Source organism: Halichoerus grypus, chromosome 3, assembly GCF_964656455.1.
Source record: "Halichoerus grypus chromosome 3, mHalGry1.hap1.1, whole genome shotgun sequence".
NCBI classification, from domain to species: Eukaryota; Metazoa; Chordata; class Mammalia; order Carnivora; family Phocidae; genus Halichoerus; species Halichoerus grypus.
This window is the reverse complement of record NC_135714.1, coordinates 139,978,795-139,999,259: the sequence shown is the minus strand read 5'-3', so window position 1 is coordinate 139,999,259 and position 20,465 is coordinate 139,978,795. Positions and strand designations below refer to the sequence as shown.

The 20,465-nt window shown below is 37.0% G+C and overlaps 1 protein-coding gene across 1 annotated transcript in view; it reads left to right on the top strand.

Annotated features, from left to right (window-relative positions):
• The first annotated feature begins 433 nt into the window (after window positions 1–433).
• NAF1 (nuclear assembly factor 1 ribonucleoprotein) overlaps window positions 434–20,465 on the top strand; it is a 38,813-nt gene continuing 18,781 nt past the window's right edge. Inside the window, exons 1-3 of the mRNA XM_036116575.2 lie at window positions 434–946; window positions 5,150–5,318; window positions 18,793–18,886. Coding sequence (XP_035972468.2) covers window positions 618–946; window positions 5,150–5,318; window positions 18,793–18,886 — 592 coding nt within the window. The 5' untranslated portion in view covers window positions 434–617. The remainder of the gene's footprint in view (window positions 947–5,149; window positions 5,319–18,792; window positions 18,887–20,465) is intronic.

Below are 20,465 nucleotides of genomic sequence, written 5' to 3'. Positions count from 1 at the left end.
GCAACATTACGTCCACTACTACTGCTCTTTTTGAGAGTGCTTTGGAGAAACACAAGGAATAGTTGTAGTAATTTTTTTGAGATGAATGGTTAACGTGCTTGCTATCTATCGATTCAGCTTCATTTAACTTTAATGAAGTTTACTAGACGTGTCTGTTCAAGACTTCCTGGCTCAAGTTTCTTACGTACAGAGACTCGTGCAATCAGGTATCCCCCCTGTCCTACAAGCCCTCCTTCGCATTTCCGCTCCAAGTAGAATTGGCCCACAGCCAGTGAAAGGAAAGCCTAGCCACTTGACCCCAGGATGGGAGCTGTAGCTCGAGGAGGTAATGAAAACGGCGGGTTTAGGACCGCGCGTGCTCTGGTTTCCAAAAGCCCTGTCCCGCTCCCATTGCGCGCAATCGCGTCACGTCACGTAGTACGCTCCCCCGGAAGTGCCGCTGTGTAAACGGCGGGGGCGTGTCTCCAGGCAGCTCGGCGTGTAGTTACCGGAGAAACGCGGGAAGTTGGGCCCAGGTGCGGTTACAAGACGCGCGGTTGTTCTAGCTCTTCTCTAGCGAGCCGCGAGCCTTCTGGGGGCCCTGAACGTGAGCCTGACTGGGTCTCTGGCGCTACGCCATGGAAGTAGTGGAGGCCGCCGCCGCTCAGCTGGAAACTCTGAAATTTAATGGCACCGGTTTGGGGGATGGCCAAGGTCAGGCGGTGCGGTCTCCGGGCTCTGTACCTGTCCCAGAGCCACGGCCGTCACTGCAGTCGGATGAGGCGTCCCCGGACACCGGACAGGCCGCGGAGGCTCAGCCTGCAGAGGAGCAGCCACCTGAATTTGCGCCGCAGTCAAGGTCAGAACCTCCACCCGGAGGGAACTGCGTCACCGCCCCGAGCGCCGCAGAGCAGGCGGGGACTCCAGACTCTCTAGAGACCTCGGACTCGGATTCGGACTCGGACAGGTCGGGTGCCTGGGGATTCTGGAGCTGCGGTGGGGTGGGGTGGGGGGGGCAGAGGGGGAAGCCGGGGTCGGGGACTGAGAGGGTGCCCGCGTGGGCCTGGGAGAGAGGAGAGGTAGCCGAAGCTTGCTGCGCACGTGTTGACAAGTAGCTCGGACCGCCCATTCCTCGCCCTTCTCTGCAAATCGCGTTGCGAATCCGAGATTAATAATCAGATCCCTCTTCTTCCTAAATTTGGTAGTATGAAAGGTCTTATGTATAGATCGCAAAAACAAAAACAAAAAACAAACCCTGAGGATATTGGATTATTTCGATAACCACTCAATTTGGCATGTCCCTTTGTGGTTTTAACTTTGAATTTTGTGTCAGACCTTTTTTTTTTTTTTAAATCAGGTTTAGAGTGTGGCCTTGGTTTTTGAACCAGATGAATTAAGGACCAGTTAAAGGATTTCATACGTTTCCAGTTTGGCTCCTGATAATTTTGTAGAATCCTTGCAGGGAGCAAGTGTTCATGAAATTAGCGAAACATTGTTATTTCGCATTGTTTTATGATCTGGGTAGGTTTTATAGACAGCACCCCCCCCCCCCCCGCCGCCGTGTCTTTTAAATGTGAAACCTATGGTGAGAGAGGACTTAAGGTTATAGGATGTTACTAAATCACACTGGACGTTGTCTACAAGTATTTGAGTGTGTTACGTGGGATACTGAATAGGTAAACAAAATATCCCTAGTGAGAAGGATGAAAAATAAAACTAAATACATCAATACATAAATTAGAGGTGGTGAAAATTACAGTGAAGGAACAAGCAAGGCATGGAGAAAGTAATAGGAGAGCCCAGCCCTATAAGACTGTGTAGCCATGTTAAAGTGTTAAATTCTAAGTGTTAGGGAAGCTACTGAATTTTAAGCAGAGAAATGGCATATTCAGGTTAATATTCTAATAAGCTTTGCTCTGTAGAGAAGGAATTGAACTGGGTTCAAGAGTGAAAGCAGAGAGGCACGAGTGGAACAGGGCTTAGTGTGGAAAGAGTTGGAAAGATGTTGAATGAGTCCATGACGTGACCATGGTTATCGGAGTTAAGTATTTTGATAAATGGGGTAGTGGGCTAGACAAGGAGGCATCAACTGTGTGGATGATGGTGCTGTTTAGTAAAATGGGGGGTAACCTATCTGGGATGAGTGTTTAATTTGGGCAGTTAGTTTGAGATTTCTTTGACAGCTAATTGGAGATGTCAGGGAAGCAGTAGGATAATGAATTTAAAGTTGAGAGGACAATTCTGGACTGGAGATGTAAATTTGAACATGAGATTACAGGTAGGATTTACTTTAACTTTTTATTATGGACATTTTCAAATTTGTTAAAAGTAGAGAGTAATATAATGAATGCAAATGTACTCATTACCACACTTAAACGAATGGTTTCCAGTATTTTGCTAATCTTGTTTTATCTAGTATTTCTAACATTTTTTTTAACCTGAGATTTTTGGAGTAAGTCTCAAACAGTATGTCACCTTATCTGTATGTTCTTTACATTTCTAACTGATGAAGTACTTGTTATGTAACCACCATGTCATTATCAAATGTAGTAAAATTAACCTTAATTCCTTAATATCACCTAATACCCAGTCAGTATTCATATTTCTCTAGTTGTCTTTTAACAGTTGGTTTGTTTGAATTGGAATTCAAACAAGATTCTCAAGCAGTACATTTGGATGTTATGTCAATTTAGTCTCTTTTAAGTGAAGGTCATATTTAAAACCATGGAGACAGAAGAAGGTACATGAGGGTATAATACCACCCCAAAATATGGGAGGTTTTTGGGAAAGTAAGGGGGAATCATGTCAGATGTTGCTGAAAAGTTAAGATGACAGAAGGATGTCCACTGGACTTGACAACATGGAGATTGTTGGTGACCTTGTAAAGGAGTGGTGGTGATGGAAGCCAATTTGGGGTAAAAACTGAATGGGAAATAAAAGAGCAGAGATAGCGTGTGTTAACAACTCTGTCAAGAAACTTCAAGGGGAGAAATGAGGCCATAGCTGGAGGAATTCAGCAGAGGTACTATAGAATTTGGTATGCTGATAGGAATGATCTGGGAGAGAGGGAAAGATTCATAATGTGGTTAAGAGTAGGAAGGAGTTGTGAATGGGATGCCCATTTACCCCTGTAACAGAAAAAGACCATACTTGCCAGAACTAGTGCCTTTGTTTCAAGCACTTCATAATCCATCTGAGAAGACATGTTTTTCAATGAATTATGGATAGTACGAGACAGGCTGTACTAGGCAGTTTGAAAAAAATGCTCTGGGCGATACGGAAAGAAGTAAATCTACTTTTGGTGGATAGGGGATGACTTCAGAGGAGATAACATTTGAGTTGAGCTTATAAAGAGGAATGGACTTTTTTTGTCCTGGAGACATTCCAGTCAAAGGAAATAGCACAAATAATGGCATGAGGTAGTGAAAGTACAACAGGATTTGGGACATTTTATATGCTTCTGTGCTAGATGTGGGAGGAGATGGGATTGTGAAGGTTACCAGGAACCTGATTGCAAAGGGCCCTGAGATGGCCTTTATCTTGTACACAGTGTAGATTTGTGGAGAAACTTTTAAAGCTTTTCTCTATGTTTAATGTTTTCTTCATTAAAAAAATGGAAAGAATGGTACAAACACATAGAGCCATCACCTTGATTTAACACTTATTAACATTTCAGAACTTTGTTTCACATATGCATGCTATTGAGCCCTTTTAAAGTCATTTATAGATACTATGACACTTTCTCCCTAAATGTTTCAGCATGCGTTCTCTAAGAGGACATTCTTTTACGTAATCACAGTTATCACACATAACAAAATTGATAATTCCTTCAGATCTAATGTCCAGTTATGGATTTTTTTTTTTTTTTAAAGCAAGCGTGTGAACTGATTAGGATGGAAGGTCATGAGAGGGTGAAGGTAATAGCAGTAGGAGGAAGGGTTGGTTGATTGTTATGGGAAGAGACTACGAGTATTGACGTCAGTTATACAATTATTACAGAAAAATAGGTGAGAAATGAGGATTCCCCCCTAAATAGGGTCATAGTAACAGTGGAAATGGGATTGAGAGATGGAATAGGAGTGATGTTTGTCATCTGAAGGTAGGATTTTATCATTGACTGTGAGATGGCATTGGCTCAGAGTGATTCCAAGATTTCTACCTATAGTGACTGGATTGAACACTAAGCAATGAAATAAAATAGAGGCTCAAGGACAGAAGCAGTTTCAGTAAGGAGAATGCTTTTTTTTTTTTTTTAATTTGTTGCTAGAATGAGGTAAGTGTAGGTTTTTCATACAGAGGAGGCCAGTATGCAGCTGGAGATTAGGGGTGGAGCCTAGAGTTATCAATATCAAGGCTGATGATTTAGGAGTTATCTATACATGGGTGATGATTGAAATCATTTGAGTGAATGAGGTTATCAATGGGAAGAGGATAGAGAGAAGAGAAAATGAGGGTGGAACTTTTAAAAACAGCATATAAAATGGGCTGAGGGAGAAAGCCAGCAAACAAAATTTAAACTAAGAGGATTACTGGTAACAATTGCTGTGAAGCCAAGGGCTAAGGGAATTTTTAGAGTAGAGTGGTCAACATGGTTGGTAACTTTCAGGAGTTTCCAAGTTGTATGAAGACAACATTTTGTTTTTTTATTTTAAAGATTTTATTTATTTGACAGAGAGAGCGAGAGAGCACAAGCAGGGGGAACAGTAGAGGGAGAAGCGGGCTCCCTGCTCGACGCGCGGCTCCATCCCGGGACCCTGGGATCATGACCTGAGCTGAAGGCAGACGCTTAACCATCTGAGCCACCCAGGCGCCCCCTGAAGACAACATTTTATTGGCAATTAAGTGATCTGGTCACTGATGGCTAATAAGAAAGGTGTCTTGTCCAGACCTTTCTCTTGTCAGTGATTTGTCATTTGCTTAACTAGATTAAGACAAACGTGTGATGTGTGAGACTATTATAATAATAGGGTTTGGGTTATAGCAGGGGTTTTGAAAATGTTATCAATGGATTAAAGACTGCTTTCCAAATACCATAGTCAACTTCGAATTGCTAGCTTTTGAATTATATCAGCAACAGTAAATACATAGTAGATATTTCCTAGTTGAAAAATTATAATTTAATACCACTATAATAATGCTTTCCTAAGTTTTTGACTTTTCTTCCCTACAGTGAAACAGATTCAGATAGTTCAAGCTCCTCCTCATCTTCATCATCTTCCTCATCATCTTCCTCTTGTATATCACTTCCTCCACTGCTGTCAGATGGAGAAGATGATTTACAAACTGAGAAGGAAAATAAGAATTTTCCTCTTAAAACAAAAGATGAGTTACTCCTTAATGTAAGTACTTAGATTTGTTATTAAACCTAATTTGAAAGTTACTAAATATATGTTATGATACTAATATTGATGTTATTTGCCCTATATCTGGCTCTGTAAATTTGAAGACTTCTCAACCTCTTATTGGGCATACTTTTGCTATGCCTTGGTTTTCTTATTTTTATTTTTTATGTTTTTTTTTTAAGATTTTATTTCAGAGAGAGAGAGAGCGAGCGAGCGCAAGCGGAGGTGGGGGAGGGAGAAGCAAACTCCCCTCTGAGCGGGGAGCCCGACGTGGGGCTTGATCCCAGCACCCTGGGATCATGACCAGAGCCAAAGGCAGACGCTTAGCTGACTGAGCCACCCAGGTGCCACCCCTGCCTTGGTTTTTTTAAATAAAAGAGAGGATTGATGTGGTTGCTAAGGTTTCTAAGGTTGTTTCTAAATCTAATATTTGGTAATTGTTCTTGATGGACATCAACTTTAGCTTGCTATTTTTTGGTTTTTTATCTTTCCTACAAAGATTTCTTACGTAGATTTACAACCTAGTTTTGGGGTTTTTTTTTTGTTTATTTGGGGGGTTTTTTTGGTCCACAAGTCAGAAAATTTTGCTCAGTAGTAATTGAAATCTTTTTAATTGATTGCATTTAAGAGAAGTAGAAAGTAAAATTAGATGGGTTGAGTTTCTTAGGAGTCCTGTTAACTTGAAGTTTTGGGAGCATTTTTGTTGTAGATGGAGAAAACTTGTTTATTATAGGATGGTATTTATTGGCACTTGTGATGGGGTTGGTTTGTGAAGTTGACTCTTATGTGGTTATTTCCTTTTCTTCCTTCCATCCTAGAAGGATGATGGTAGTTTGGTTGAAACCTCATGATCCAAGAGGAACATCTCAGGATTTCAGAATATAGGCTGTATTGCCGCATGTTACTTACACCCACATGTACTTTAGTTACAACTAATGCTTTTTAAAAATTTAATGATCACTAATTACATTTATTATGTAATACTTAAATCAATGAAACAGTTTAATGCAAGGTTTGAAAACATTTTAAAAGTCTCGAGGTAATCGGGCACCTTTTCATGCCTGAATTCTACCAATATTACTTCTTTTTCTCTACTTGTAATGAGAAATTTCCTATCTCATTTATGCTTTATATATTGAAAACCTCTTGAATTTTTATGCAATTTCATTGGTGGTTCTTGTTTTCATATTACAGACATTGCTATCCCTTACTGGCCTTTTTACACAAAGCTTTCCCAACATATACTATTTTCTGAAAGTATTGGGAGACTTCTTCGGTGTTTCTCTTGTATCTTGGTCACCTTTCTACTTAAGTTTTCTCAGAGCATAAAAATCAACAAATAAAGGACCACAGTACTTTTTATATGTATCATTTTCTTATTTATCTTACTTGACCTGGAATTCTTATCTTCTGAATCTCTTAAAATTTAATGCAAAATCTTAGTCTATATGTTTAAGTATTTTTCTTGGTAGAGTGCTCTTATTTTCCTCAGAAAACTAAAAGGGTCCATGTTCACAGAGGCCAGGAAACACATTCTGGAAGGCTAAGTTCATATCTGATTTTTGTAGTTCCTGTAGTGTGCAGTAGAGTGCTTGACAGATAATAGGTTGTCACGCAGCAGTAATATATGATTATAGAATGAGTGAGAGAACAACAGGCATTTTACATTCATTCATTCTTAAACTATTATAGCACACTGGCCATATACTAGGTGCTGTAAACAAGACCCTCCAGTTTCTGCTCTCATAGTGCCTGGTGGAGAGAGGCAGACAGTAAATAAACAGAGACAAATATGATTTTGGAAGTGCTATTGAATTGTGAGAGTGTATGTTTGGCTCATATCAGAAAATTACATTTTTACTGGAAAGGTATGTTAGCTTTTGAAACTTGAACAGTGGGCCAATCTGTTCTTTTTTGTGCCAGTTCCAAGGGGTCTTTGGGAAAGATGGAAGAATCAGTTATAGTCGTTATTTTTCAACTTTGGATTCTTGAGTAGCTGTCCGCTTTATTTTACATTTACATGATTAGGAAGTGAACTTATTGGAAGTTCCTCGTCCGTTAGACCACTGCTAATGGGTTAGGTAGAGGGATGAGTTCCCTGGATTGCCATAAATCTTTGACTTAGGGCTGTGAAAGAGTATTATTAGGACTCCTTCAGGACTTCAACTCTGGAATTAAGGGAAGAGAATGACTTGGCCCTGAAGACCAGGATGATAGGGCTACCTGTACTCAGTGTCTTTAGGACTCTGCTTCTTTCTTGCTCAGTAGGTTTTTCTCTATGGGGCTGGCAGTTTGGCCATTGATATTCCTATATGAAAGTCACGGGGAGGACTTGTACTGGTTTACCTGGGGCCTGGTACACAGCCCTGAACACATCATTGAGGCTAGTGGAATGTGTATTTGGATTGCTTGGGCATGAGTCACATAGTCACTCTTGTTTGTGTGGGAGGGTATGTAGGAAAGTGAGTGCTTTAGAGAAAGCACATGGGCAAGTGTGAGGGCGGGAACATGTAAAAGCCAGCTGACAGAAAGGGAGTGTGAATGTATGTGTATTTTGAGAAGCTTGAGGGTTGGGTGGGCGATACCAACCCCATGCAAACCACAAGGAATGGGTTCTCTGTCATAGGAAAGGAAGTCTTCTATCCATTTCAAAAAGGGATGCTGTTTAGTCAGTGATAATAGTCATCCTGTGTAGAGAGTAAAAGGGAAATACTTGCAAGGGGTTATCACATGTGACTTTACATTGGACTCTTGTGGTTGTGAGCAAAAAAGACTCTCCACTTACCTCAAGAGAGGGGGGATGCATTGTAAACTTATTTGGATAGGAAAGCCATTGGGAATTAAGGCAGCTATTGAGGATAGCCATGCTATTTCTTTTATATGCCTCTTGGATATTCTCAGTTTTCTGAGTGTCGTTTTATTCTTTCTTTACTCACTGACTTCTTCTGTTTACCTATAGATTAATCTTTTAAAATTCTAGCTTGCATGTAGATTGCTGTGACCCTGGCTCTAAATACATTGTCTTCTACTTTGACCTTCCCCTTGAACCAGCCAGTTGGTGCTATATTTCTTTGCTGACTTTTGGGGCAATCCTATTACTTACTAGATTAGTTTTTTTGTGTGTGTGTGTGTTTTTTGGGGTTTTTTGTTTTGTTTTGTTTTTGAAAATGACAGTCCACTTTTCCTGGGAACTGTCCCCTCTTGTTAAAACCAGCTCTAGCCAGTGTCAGATGTACCATTTTGTTCAGGTCATACTGGTATATCCTCTTAGACAGCAGGGATTGTGCATGGAGCATTTGATCTATGTATTCTATTTAATTTCCTAATGAAATGCTGGAGAAAATTAATGAAACATTCTATCCATGTTGTCTTTGCTAAAAGGTGTACATAAATTAAAATGGGCCAAGCAGTTCTATCAATTTCAGAGTTTGTGCTGGATCTTTAGAGATCTCTGGAACATAGGCATGCCCAGTTTAACTCAGTTTTATGTCCCACCTCTTTATAAAGTGTCTCATATTCTGGGCTGTTTCCTATTGCCATGCAGGCATGCTGAGCTTAATTTTTACCTCCAGTTAGTCTGTTTGTCAAGTAGGAATGTCACCTCCCTGGATCTAGCTTTTTAAATCTTTTCACTTTGTTGGAAAGTTAGATCCTGGTGATCTAACTACTAACTATTGCAGATCTCTAATGGTAAGTATATGGGAGCTACAGTGAAGTAACCTCATGATTGTTTTTTTAGAATTAAACCTTAGAGAGTTGCAGCAGTCTCTTGGGATGACAAGATATGGTTATATCTTGATTTAGAAAAAGGGGTGAGGAAAAGAGGAAAAAAAGGGAATGGTTAGCTAAAGAGGCATTGAAAAGGAGAGTAATCTTAGTTGGCTCTTTTTATATGTCACAGTTATGTAATACATGCTGTTAAATTTAACCATGTGTAATTATTCTTTTGATCATAAACTCCTCTTTAATGCTGAGAAGGTTTATACATGACCTACACAGTAAATGTAAAGCAGCATATGTATTACAGCTTTGAACTACGTTAAACCACATAGGGTTTATTCAGTGTTTCAGTGAATTGGAAAATTAGGTCCTTTTTGAAAAATTTTCTCAGCAGTTTATGCCCTGGCCTGTTTATTTAAATAAATCAGGTATAATTAAAAATCTAGAATCATAAAAACATTTATGGGATTGTGACATTTCAGAACCTTAATCAGAAATGAATTTTATAAATTAATGCCTATTATTTTCTCTTCTGAAAACCTGAAAGGTTTTACATAACATTTAAAAGTTATGGTTACAGTGCTTATGGGGATAAAAAATGGGTAATACTGCAGTAGGCATATTAATGCGTATTTATACACATAATATAGCATGGCTAAGAAAAAATGTAATGCTGGTAGGCAGTTCTTGGTACCTTCGTTATTTGGAGACTGCCTATGTTATATTGTAAAACAAATGTATTTTGTAGTTAGGTTGAGTACACTATATTTTCTTTCTGATTTTGGCAGTGCAAACACATATCATAAAACATCCTAACATGAGGATATGGAAATATCTGGACACCTCAAGTGGTCAGAAGTTACAGCAGATTATTTCATACTTTTGATCTCCCACCATCCATGAAATTACAATGCACCATGGTCTTCACTTAATAATCGTTGACTGAGTATGTTGTTTTCAAGGCCTAGCTTACTTTATAAATTTTGCCCTAAATGCAGGCCTCTTTCAACTTCAGCATTTTATGACTCTAAATGTGTTTGAAATTATTACATTGTATCATGGAATACTGAAGACACTTTTTGACATTCTTTTCAAAATATCTGATATTTAAGAAATGGCTTATGTACTTGAGAGGAGATATTTTTAAATTAATACTTGGTGCTCTTTAAAACTAGTGCTCAGATTTTTTAAAAAATTAAAATTTTGTGCTTCATTATACAAAATTATTTTAGTAAAGCTTATAGCCAACAGATATGACCCCTTAAACTTCAGATAAATAGTGTTTTCAGTAAAGTAATAAGCATGTATGTTCTGTGTGTGTATATATATACACACACACCATATATATATGGTTATTACACACAAGCATTCCATTTGTTAGATTCCCCCATTCCTCAGTAGATTTTAATAAGTTCTGATTGCTTTAGAGGATAAAGACAAATGTCTGTTAAAAGGGAATCTAGCTAGAGAGTGAGCGCATACACTTGCTAAAAGCAGAGTGACACCAGAAAGTTAATGATTGAATGTGAGATGAGTGGTACTGGACATACAAAGTTGTAGGATTGAGTGGAAGAGGAGATAGCTAACATGCAAGGGTCAAGGAAGTCATCCTAGATTGCAAGATGGATAGGATAGGTATGGAAAGGTGACAGGTGAAGAGAATATGCACTTTCCCACTGATAGGTAAGAGTCTGTTGCATGACAGTTGTATTCCCAGTGTTGGTTACATAGTAGGAGCTCAGGGAGTGTTTCTTTGTTCATTCGTTTATCATCCATACACCTGATGTTGTCACTTCCAAAATGGGCACTTTTTCATTTTGAAATTTGGAACTAATAATTGTTGACATTTTACAATAATTTGGTAGTGGTTTTATCTTCATGATATATATAGTCAGTGTCTTAGATTTGATGAAATATGGACTCCTCAGTTAACATAAAAGATAATGCTTAGAATTATATCATTGAAGGTTTTTTCTTACTGAGATGGATTATAATTTTATTTTAATGTGAGTCAACTTTTGAAGATATTCTTATGAACTTTGTTTCTGACTAGTTTTAGCGAAAAACAGGGTAAGAATATAGTATTTACTTAAAGAGAAAAATATAAAAACACTGCAAAGGAGTGTTGGTTTTCATTTTTTAGGTGAAAATATTTAATGGGCTAGTCTCAATCTTAAGTTTAGTGTCATACACAACAAGGTAATTAAGAAGGGCAATTAATGTGTATTGAGTTCCATGGAACATGTAAAAGTACTTTTGTTAAGTTGATGAATTAGACTAAATGTTATATGTGGTCTTAGTTACCACACAGTGTACAGACCTAATCCATTCTTTTTTCCAATATGTTTTACCAGCTATAAGGGAAAAAAAAAAAAAAGTTTCCAATCATGGCTCTCAGTACTCCAGGGATTGGATTCCACTTTCCAACCATATCTGAAAAGTGAAGGCTCACCTAATAGCATCAGGTAATTGGCTGCCACATGCATGTCCTCTATTTTTGGGTAATATAAGGAAAGTGGTCAGATAATTTTATTCCACTTTTCCTCACTTTTTAAAAATTCTCCCCAGTCTAGCACCAAGAAAGGGTTAGTTGCCATTTGGAATGTTTGATTCCTTTCCCATTATTAATCCCTGCTGCCCTTTTTCTAGATTTGTGAGTGAAAACCCAAATCAAAGTTCTTTAGATAATTTTCCTCAGAAAATCATAAATTACTGATTTTTTTTTTTTTCTTGCCCAATAATAAGTCTTCAAAGAACTAGAGAAGGCAAGGTCATTGTAATGTACAAATGTCATCTTCTCAGAGGGCCATTTTTGACCCATTAGCTCCTTCCATTTTTGCACTGGAAGTCTTAGACATCCTTTTTTTTTTTTTTAAACTAGTGTGTCAACAGTTTAATTTTTTAATAGGGGAGATTTTTAATATTATGTGGTACTCATTTGAATATTTTGCCTAACTGAACAACCTTGTAGGCCATACAGATGTTCAGGAATCAGAATATAATAATATTTTTGTAGCACAAACAATAATTGCTCTTTCATGGATATTCCAGAAGTATAGGTAGGACAATGCATTTATTTAATGCCATAGTTAGGGGTATCTGTTATCCAGAATTATAGTAACTGTGTTTGAGGCTGGCATATAATTTCTGTCTTAATGTGCTGTCTTTTTGATTACATGCAGTTAAACATTTTTTAAATTGTATTAGCCATTTGCATGAAATATTCAGAACTTTTGCTCAGTTTTCTCACTATTTAGAGATAAGAAAACTGATTCCCAGAAAGAAAGTGATTTGCCTGAGGTAGTATTTAAGTAGGGGAGAGCAGATTTGGAACTAGTAACAGGTAGATTTAAGTCTGCTGTATTTTTAGTGCTTGTGTAGACGTGCGTACATAGAAACATTAGAATTTGATCATTTGAACTTCCTTGATTATTTGGTTTCTGAATAATGTAGTATATTTTGTCATGGTGATAGATGATTGTATCATAATGTAAGCTTTCTTAAATTGCATATGCTTGGGCCATATTATCTTTTAATAGAGCCTTTGACTTTGAACTGTAGATTGTAGGAAATACGTGATTGAATTTCTTTAGTATGGTGAATTTTAGTAGTTCATTGCCAAATGGTGTTATGTATCTGGGGATTTTTATTTCCATGTGGCCTTTTCTTTTGCTAATGATGTGAATGAAGTATTTTTCTTCCTTTCCTTGCCTATTCTTTGTTATTACAGATAACATTTGTTTTGAGTCAGTAAGCATAATATAAACTTTATTTAAATGATAGCTGGATATTTATCTCTGGTTGTATATACTGTACACCCAAGACAGGTTTTAGTTTCTTTTTAATTTGGGAGAAGTAACAGTGGTAAAAATAGAGATTTATCACAAATCTTCATTTTCCAGATAAAGTTTTCAGGTTATCATTAAGACTTCATAGCAGTATGGTGTATGCTGTTACAATGTGGCCTTAAAATTATATTTGTATTAATGGCCGAAAATAGAGTGGTGCTATTAATACTTGGGTGTATGTTTTGTAAGGGAGGGCTTTTGGGATGTACGAGAATGTAAAGCAGTGCTGTTCAGTAGAGCTTCCTGCAATGGTGGAAGTGTTCTATATCCACACTGTGTTAATACTGTAGCAGTTGAGCATATGAAATGTGGCTAGTCCAATCAAACACTGCATTTTAAATTTTACATAATTTTCATTAATGAAATTTAAATAATCAAATGTAGTTAGTGTCTGGTATTGGATAAACAGAATAAAAGGAGCCTTTCTTACCCACTTACCCATCTTTCCATGAGGGTTATAGGGTAATCCAGGCTTATACTTTAATCTTCCTTACCTGCAGTAAATATAGCCTTCATGTCTTTTATTTTCAGGACACTTGGATTTTGCTTATATGATGGAGAAGGTCTTTCTATCCCAGGTTTTCCTCATCAACTCTAACTTCAGTGTTTTAGTTTTATCAGTATGCCTTTTACTTCTAATTCTTTAGATCCTGTGTGTCCTGTCAAGAGTGGTAATGTCCTTCAGTGTGTGTTCTGGCTACTCTTTTTTCCCTTATTGGAGTTTGTTTTTCCTCTTTGCTGTAACACATCCTTTCCCCACTCATGGAAAAGTAAAGTGATGGATTTTTATTTCTTGAAAGGAGATTATGCGACTGCACAGATTTATTTGTTATCTTACCGGGAACAGCTGCTGAACAGCCGCTATGTAATCGGGGAGCCAGGTGTTAGTCTAAGAATTGTAATAATGTTTGCTGCTGCAAATATGATGTATCTATGCATTAGTCCTGGGCAATGAGGCTTCTTTAGAAGCCTGCCTTTTTAACTTCCGTTCTTTGAGGATTCTCTTGAATTCTGGGAATTATATTTTCATTATCTGATTTTGCTCTGATTGAAAAAGACTGTGATCTCTTCTGAGAATTTTGTTTAACCCAGACTGATGAGATAAGTCATTTAATAAATATATGCTCAGCACCTACTATGTGCTAGTCATTGTTCTGGGTGCTATGGCAATGGGCAAGGCTGACCAAATCCTGTTTATTGTTGGATTTATTGTATAGTTAGGGAAATGGACTTTAAGCAAGAAAACACATAGGATGTTAGACAGTAATATGTTTACAAAAAAGAAAATCAGGATAATTTAGTAAAGAGGTAACTAGGCTTGGTGGAGGTGCAGTACTTCAGCTTTCATAGTTAGGGAAGAGAAAGTAACATTTGACATCCAGATATCAAGATAAGATCATATACTGTCCTGTCTGACATGGCAGTCCAAGGAACTTTCCTTTTAAACCTTCTGAAGTTCTGCCTCTTCAAGCCTGACAAAAATCTTTATGGAAAGCCCATGGAAAGCATGCTTGTTTAAAGGGACAAATATATCTCTTCTTCTTTGATCCAACCCCCAAAATGTCCGCCATTTTCAAAGCAAATATACTGCTTGACATAACTATACTTTCAAAGGTAAATTCCATAATAGGCTTTTGATCTGGAATTGTACTAGGCTGATTTCATTTATTTCTTATATGTTTTATATACAATATATAGTTCTTTATATATCTTTTATGTTCTGCAGAGTATTTGGGATGGAGATTTCATGCACATCACTTTTTTTATTAATTAACATATAATGTATTATTTGTTTCGGGGTACAGGTCTGTGATTCATCAGTCTTACACAATTCACAGTGCTCACCACAACACATACCCTCCCCAATGTCCATCACCCAGCAACCCTTTCCTTCCCACCCCCCTCCACTCCAGCAACCCTCAGTTTGTTTCCTGAGATTGAGTCTCTTACTCTTTTTCTCCCTCTCTGGTTTTGTTTTGTTTGATTTTTTTCCTCTCTTCTCCTATGATCCTCTGCCTTGTTTCTCAAATTCCACATATCAGTGGGATCATATGGTAATTGCCTTTCTCTGATTGACTTATTTCGCTTAGCATAATATATTCTAATTGCATCCACGTCATTGCAAATGGCAAGATTTCATTTTTTGATGGCTGCATAATATTCCATTGTGTATATATACTACAGCTTTATCCATTCATCTGTCGATGGACATCTGGGCTCTTTCCATAGTTTGGCTATTGTGGACATTGCTGCTATAAACATTGGGGATGCACATCACACTATCAAGAGGCAATTTAATGCCTTCATTGGTCTTTTTTAAGGAATGCTCGGGATCACTGAACTGGAATTAGAGGTATGGTGGTGATCACAAGATAACAGTATCTGTCTGTTTTTTCTCTAAGTTTAGTTCTATATGAGGCAGAGATCCTCCCCATTTGTAGGCAGTTTCGTCCTGTTAATACATAGGTTGGAAACAGGATAACAGAAATTAAGGAAGCCTGGCAGACTCTGCTTTTGACCACAAGAGTGGGTCCCTGCATCACTACAAATATTCTAGCATTCTGTATCTTCCCCTGTCTTCCTCATTGCTAGATGTGTCTCATAGACATCTTTAGAGGAGGAGAACATCAGGATTTTATCAGACCCTGGAGCTGACCTGCTCAGCTTACAGTAAATTATGTTATAATTATCTCAAAAGATGAAAAGGCATTAGATGAAATTCAGCAGTCTGATTTAAAAAAAACAAATAGGAACACAAGTAGGAATAGACGGTCACTTTTTTTTTTTTTTTAAAGATTTTATTTATTTGACAGAGAGAGACACAGCGAGAGGGAACACAAGCAGGGGGAGTGGGAGAGGGAGAAGCAGGCTTCCCGACGAGCAGAGAGTCCGATGCGGGGCTCGATCCCGGGGTCCTGGGATCATGACCTGAGCCGAAGGCAGACGCTTAATGACTGAGCCACCCAGGCGCCCCAATATGAGTGAATTTAAAAAGTGATTTTGGTATGGGGAAGGTCTTTCTCTCTGTGACATAAGTCTCAAAAGCCAAAAAAAAGAAAAGCTTGATATATTTGACTACATAAAAATTAAAATGCTGATGTTCATTAAGCAACTTAAATACTAAAAACCATTCTGGGAGGAAAGGGAATGGGTATTTTCTTCGTATTTGATAAAGGGCGAAATGTTCTTTAACCCAAAGTTTTCTTATAAATTAATAAAAAGATAAACCCTTTGACAGAGAAATGTGTAAAATATACAAACAATTCATAAACACAATTGGATATCCAGGAAACATGCAAGGATGCACAGTCTTCCTGATTAATGAAGAAATTAAAATAAAAACAAGATGCTATCTTATATCGTAGACCTATCACACTGGCAAAGATTTAGTTTGCTTCTCAGTGATGGCATGAATGTGAGAAAATCTGTCATCATTTGTGGAATTGTTAATTGACGGAACCTTTTTGAAAAGAAACTTGACAGTATCTGTCAAAAGTGTTCATATCTTTGGATCTAGCAGTTCCAGTTACAGGGATTTATCACAGAAGTTACACGAAGATGTATGTGAAGGATAGTTCATTTTATCATTGTATGTAATGATAAAAATTAAAAAGAGACAGATGTTTTATCAGGTAACTTGTGTTAAGTTACAGTTATATAGTGTGATATACTATAAGAATGTTTAAAAAATTAGATGTTTATGTTTTGGTGTAGAAAGATGTACAAAATATGATAGGTAAAAAGGATAACTTGCATTATAATGTGGATATAAGTAAAACGTTTTACAATTAGAAATGTAAAGTTTATATCTGCATGGTAAATGTATTTGAAGGATAAACTGTTAACAGCTCTCTGTGGCGAGGGATTGGAAGGTTGAAAGTAATCAGGGCAATTTTTGCTTTTTACTCTGAGTCCTTTGGTACTACTAATTTTTTTTTTTCTACTTTAAAAAACAGGAGCATGTATTTTATATTTTAAAGTTAAAAGAAATTAAAACAGTATCAGAATTTGAACCTATACCAAAACATAATTATATTGCATGGACCTTTATTCCTCTTAATAGAAAATACAACAGGAGCTTTTCATTCTGTGGCCAGATAGCGTTTATTTATTTGAGAATAACATTGATTTTGTGTTCTAAGTGTTAACAGTATTTGGTTTACCCTCCTCCTCAGTTCAGGGGTTTTCCCAAAAGATCTAACAGCACTTTCTCTTAGAGACTTCCTTTTCCTTTGTTCTACCTACATGATCCTGACTTTATTTAACCAGTGGGCTCTATCGTGGTCCAAAAGTACGAAAAGTTTTTGCTCTAGATTTAACTGTGATTTGGTTAGTCAGTGGGGGAGATTTCAGATTTCATCACTATACTTCTGCATTAGAAAATGCCATTTGCTACTTATAAGAGCTACTACCCCCCCCCGCCCCCCCGCCCCGGAAGCAGAAGGCAGTGTGATTTGCTCTCTAAAATATCAGGAAAGCCCTCCTGTCTGCAGTCTCCCAACATTATAGTTCCCTCTTCTTGTATTTAACTGGGTGTGCGATTTCTTTTGCTAAGAGCTTCTTCACAAGGCTATCCCATGTCACATGTTCTTTACCAGTTCTAAGAACTGTACTCCCTTCTCTGTTCTAATACACATATGGACCACTTTCAAACCATGGTCTTGCCAAGAAAAACTATCCATATTTAATATGCAAAAATGACAAGTGGTTGTCCTCTCCCTAAAAGTACTCAGAAAAAGTCTGATATAAAACAGTCATTTCCTCACGATCCCATCCAGACTAACCATGCGAGGTTAAGTCTTCTGCGTGAAGTTGGTTGAGACCTTTAGTGTGGTTGTTTGTAAGTAATACTTGATCAGAAAATAGCATCTCCCAGAAGCAAGTTATACTTTAACTCTGGTTATATGGTTTATTAAAAACCTTGTTTGAGTCCCTGAAGAGGAGAATGATTACCATGATCCATTCATCTGTAATACACTGTATTGTTTAGGCTTTTCCCATCTTTTTCAACATTTCTTCAGAAGTTCTCTTTCTCCTCCCAAACCAACTCCTAACATACACTTTCAAGCCTTCTTAAGGAAGAACTTCCTTCTAAAAGTTAAATCATGGTCTTTTGGCAAAGGTCAAAAATAGAAAGTTCTGTTTGTTTAAAGGCTAAGGTCAGTTTTATTCTTAGATTTCTCTTCAACTTCGTCTCTACTTCAACATCTAGTTTCTATAGCAACTGAGGTATAGTTAGTAGCTGGGTCAGAAAAGAGGAATTTTTAACGTAAAGGAATTTAGATTTTAACATAGAGAAAGAAGATACTAGGCAACACTTCACAGCTTTTCCGGGTGGAGCCTATGTTCTGTTTCCCAGGAATTCTAGATTTTTTTTCCTGAAGAAGCTAGACATTTACTCTTTTTCAAATAGCCCCAGAAGAGATTGCTGTTTCTCTTTTCAACTACTTATTCCCTGTCAAATTAATTAACCAAATTAAGACAGCTAAGAGAGAGAACTCTTCTTCTGTGGAGAAATTGTAGTGACCAGTAGAATCATTTCTCTGGGAATCACTTTAAGTGAAATGCCTTTTTTTTTTTTTTTTGCCTTGAATTCCTTAACAATAATAGCGTTTTTTGTTTTTTTTGTCTCATTCAAGTATGGTTGGAAAAATCTGGGTACTTTTGTCCATGTTCTTAGTCTAGCTGGATTTAGGTATAGATGCTGTTGCATCACTCATGTGGGGAGATATTGGAAGTAGAAGAAATACTGTCAGACACTAAAAAGGATAACATCAAAGAGATGGTATAAGTGCTTAATGTTACATCTTCAGAAATGTTTATAGTACTTTAAATGGAAATGATGTCCTATTTTTTTTAGTTGTTGAAGCTGGAGGAAGATCAATGCTTTTTTTATATTATAGGAACTACCTTCTGTTGAAGAACTCACTATTATTCTGCCTGAAGATATTGAATTAAAGCCTCTTGGGATGGTTTCAAGTATTATTGAGCAATTAGGTATGTAAATAATTTTATGAATAAAATTACTTATATCCAAGTATGCATTCATCAAATCAAAGACTTTATGACTAGTGCATTTTCTGTGAAATATGTAATAATACTTCATTTTATAGTTAAGTTTGAATAGATAAATTCATTTTTTACTTATATATGTAACTCATAAATGCCGTGTCTTTTTTAAAATTCAAAGTCTGCTTTTACTGACATTTCTCCAGAATTTTCTTTGATTTGGTATATTAATTTTTTTTGCTATTAAGTTGCTACAAATTTAGTCGCTTTAAACAACACAAATTTATTGTTTTATAGTTTTGTAGAGCAGAAGTCTGATATGGGTCTCACTGGGCTAAAATCAAGAGGTCCGTCAGGGCTGAGTTCCTTTCTGAAGGCTCTAGGGGAGAATCCATTTCCTTGTCCCTTTCAGCTTCTAGAGGCTGCCTGTATTCCTTGGCTTATGGACTCCTTCCTTCATCTTCAAAGCCAGTAGTATACCTTCCCTGTGACCCTTCTCCCTTCATCACATCTCTCACTGACCAAAGCTTGGAAAGATTATTTGCTTTTAAGGACTCCATAGGTTGGGCCTACATGCATAATCCAGAATAATCTCCCCATCTCAAGGTCCTTAACCTTAATCACATCTGCAAAAATCCTTTTTTTTTTTTTTTTTTAAATGTAAGGTAATGTATTTATAGGTTCAGGGATTAGGGTGTAGGTGTCTTTTGGTGGGGGGAACATTATTCTGCCTACTGCCTTTGATTTTTATTTTAGAAACATGTAAATTAGAAAGTTCTGTGATTCATGAAATATAAAGCTGTTGGTTGTAAGAGAACTAGATATTATAGATTTCTTTTAGCCCCAGGTTGTGAGATAGGTACTAAAGGCCTTGAAGTTCACGTAGCTACCATTAGCTCTCATAGTAAGATCCATCTGAAAGTAGAACTCAAGAGTTGACAAAGTCAAAGGATATTTCAACTGGATAAAAGACCTAGATTATCCACCGGCCCTCTTAGTTTACAGGACTTAAGGGACACAGAAAAACCCAACTCACTTGCCCTTATGATTAGTTGTATAATGGGTCAGTGGTAGAAATTGGACTTTTGACCTTTTTCTAACAGTGTCCATACCAATATTTTGAAAAGTTTATACTTACATAATTTTGTACTTTTGCAATTTATTAGTCAAAATTCTGATTAAAGTGAAACATTTATTTATTTATTTTTACAAAAATCATGATTATTAAAACTCTTAACCTGATTCTTGAGTCATTACATTCACTGGTATTTGAGTTATCTTATGGCATTTAATAATATGCATAAATAAGTTAAATAAGTAATCATTTGATTACATAGTGTGAGTTGAGCATTTATTAGACTTGATGTATATAGAAAAAATAAAGGTCAAAATGTTTATCAAGAAAAAAATGTGAACTATACAATATGCATAAGATAATGCTTTTTAAAGATATCGTTTTGACTAGCACACCCTAATAGAATAACAAAATTCTCAAGCTGCTAGGAATAAAGATTGACTGAAAATCAGCACCTGCTACCCTGTTTTGAGAGCCTAAAATATCTCACAT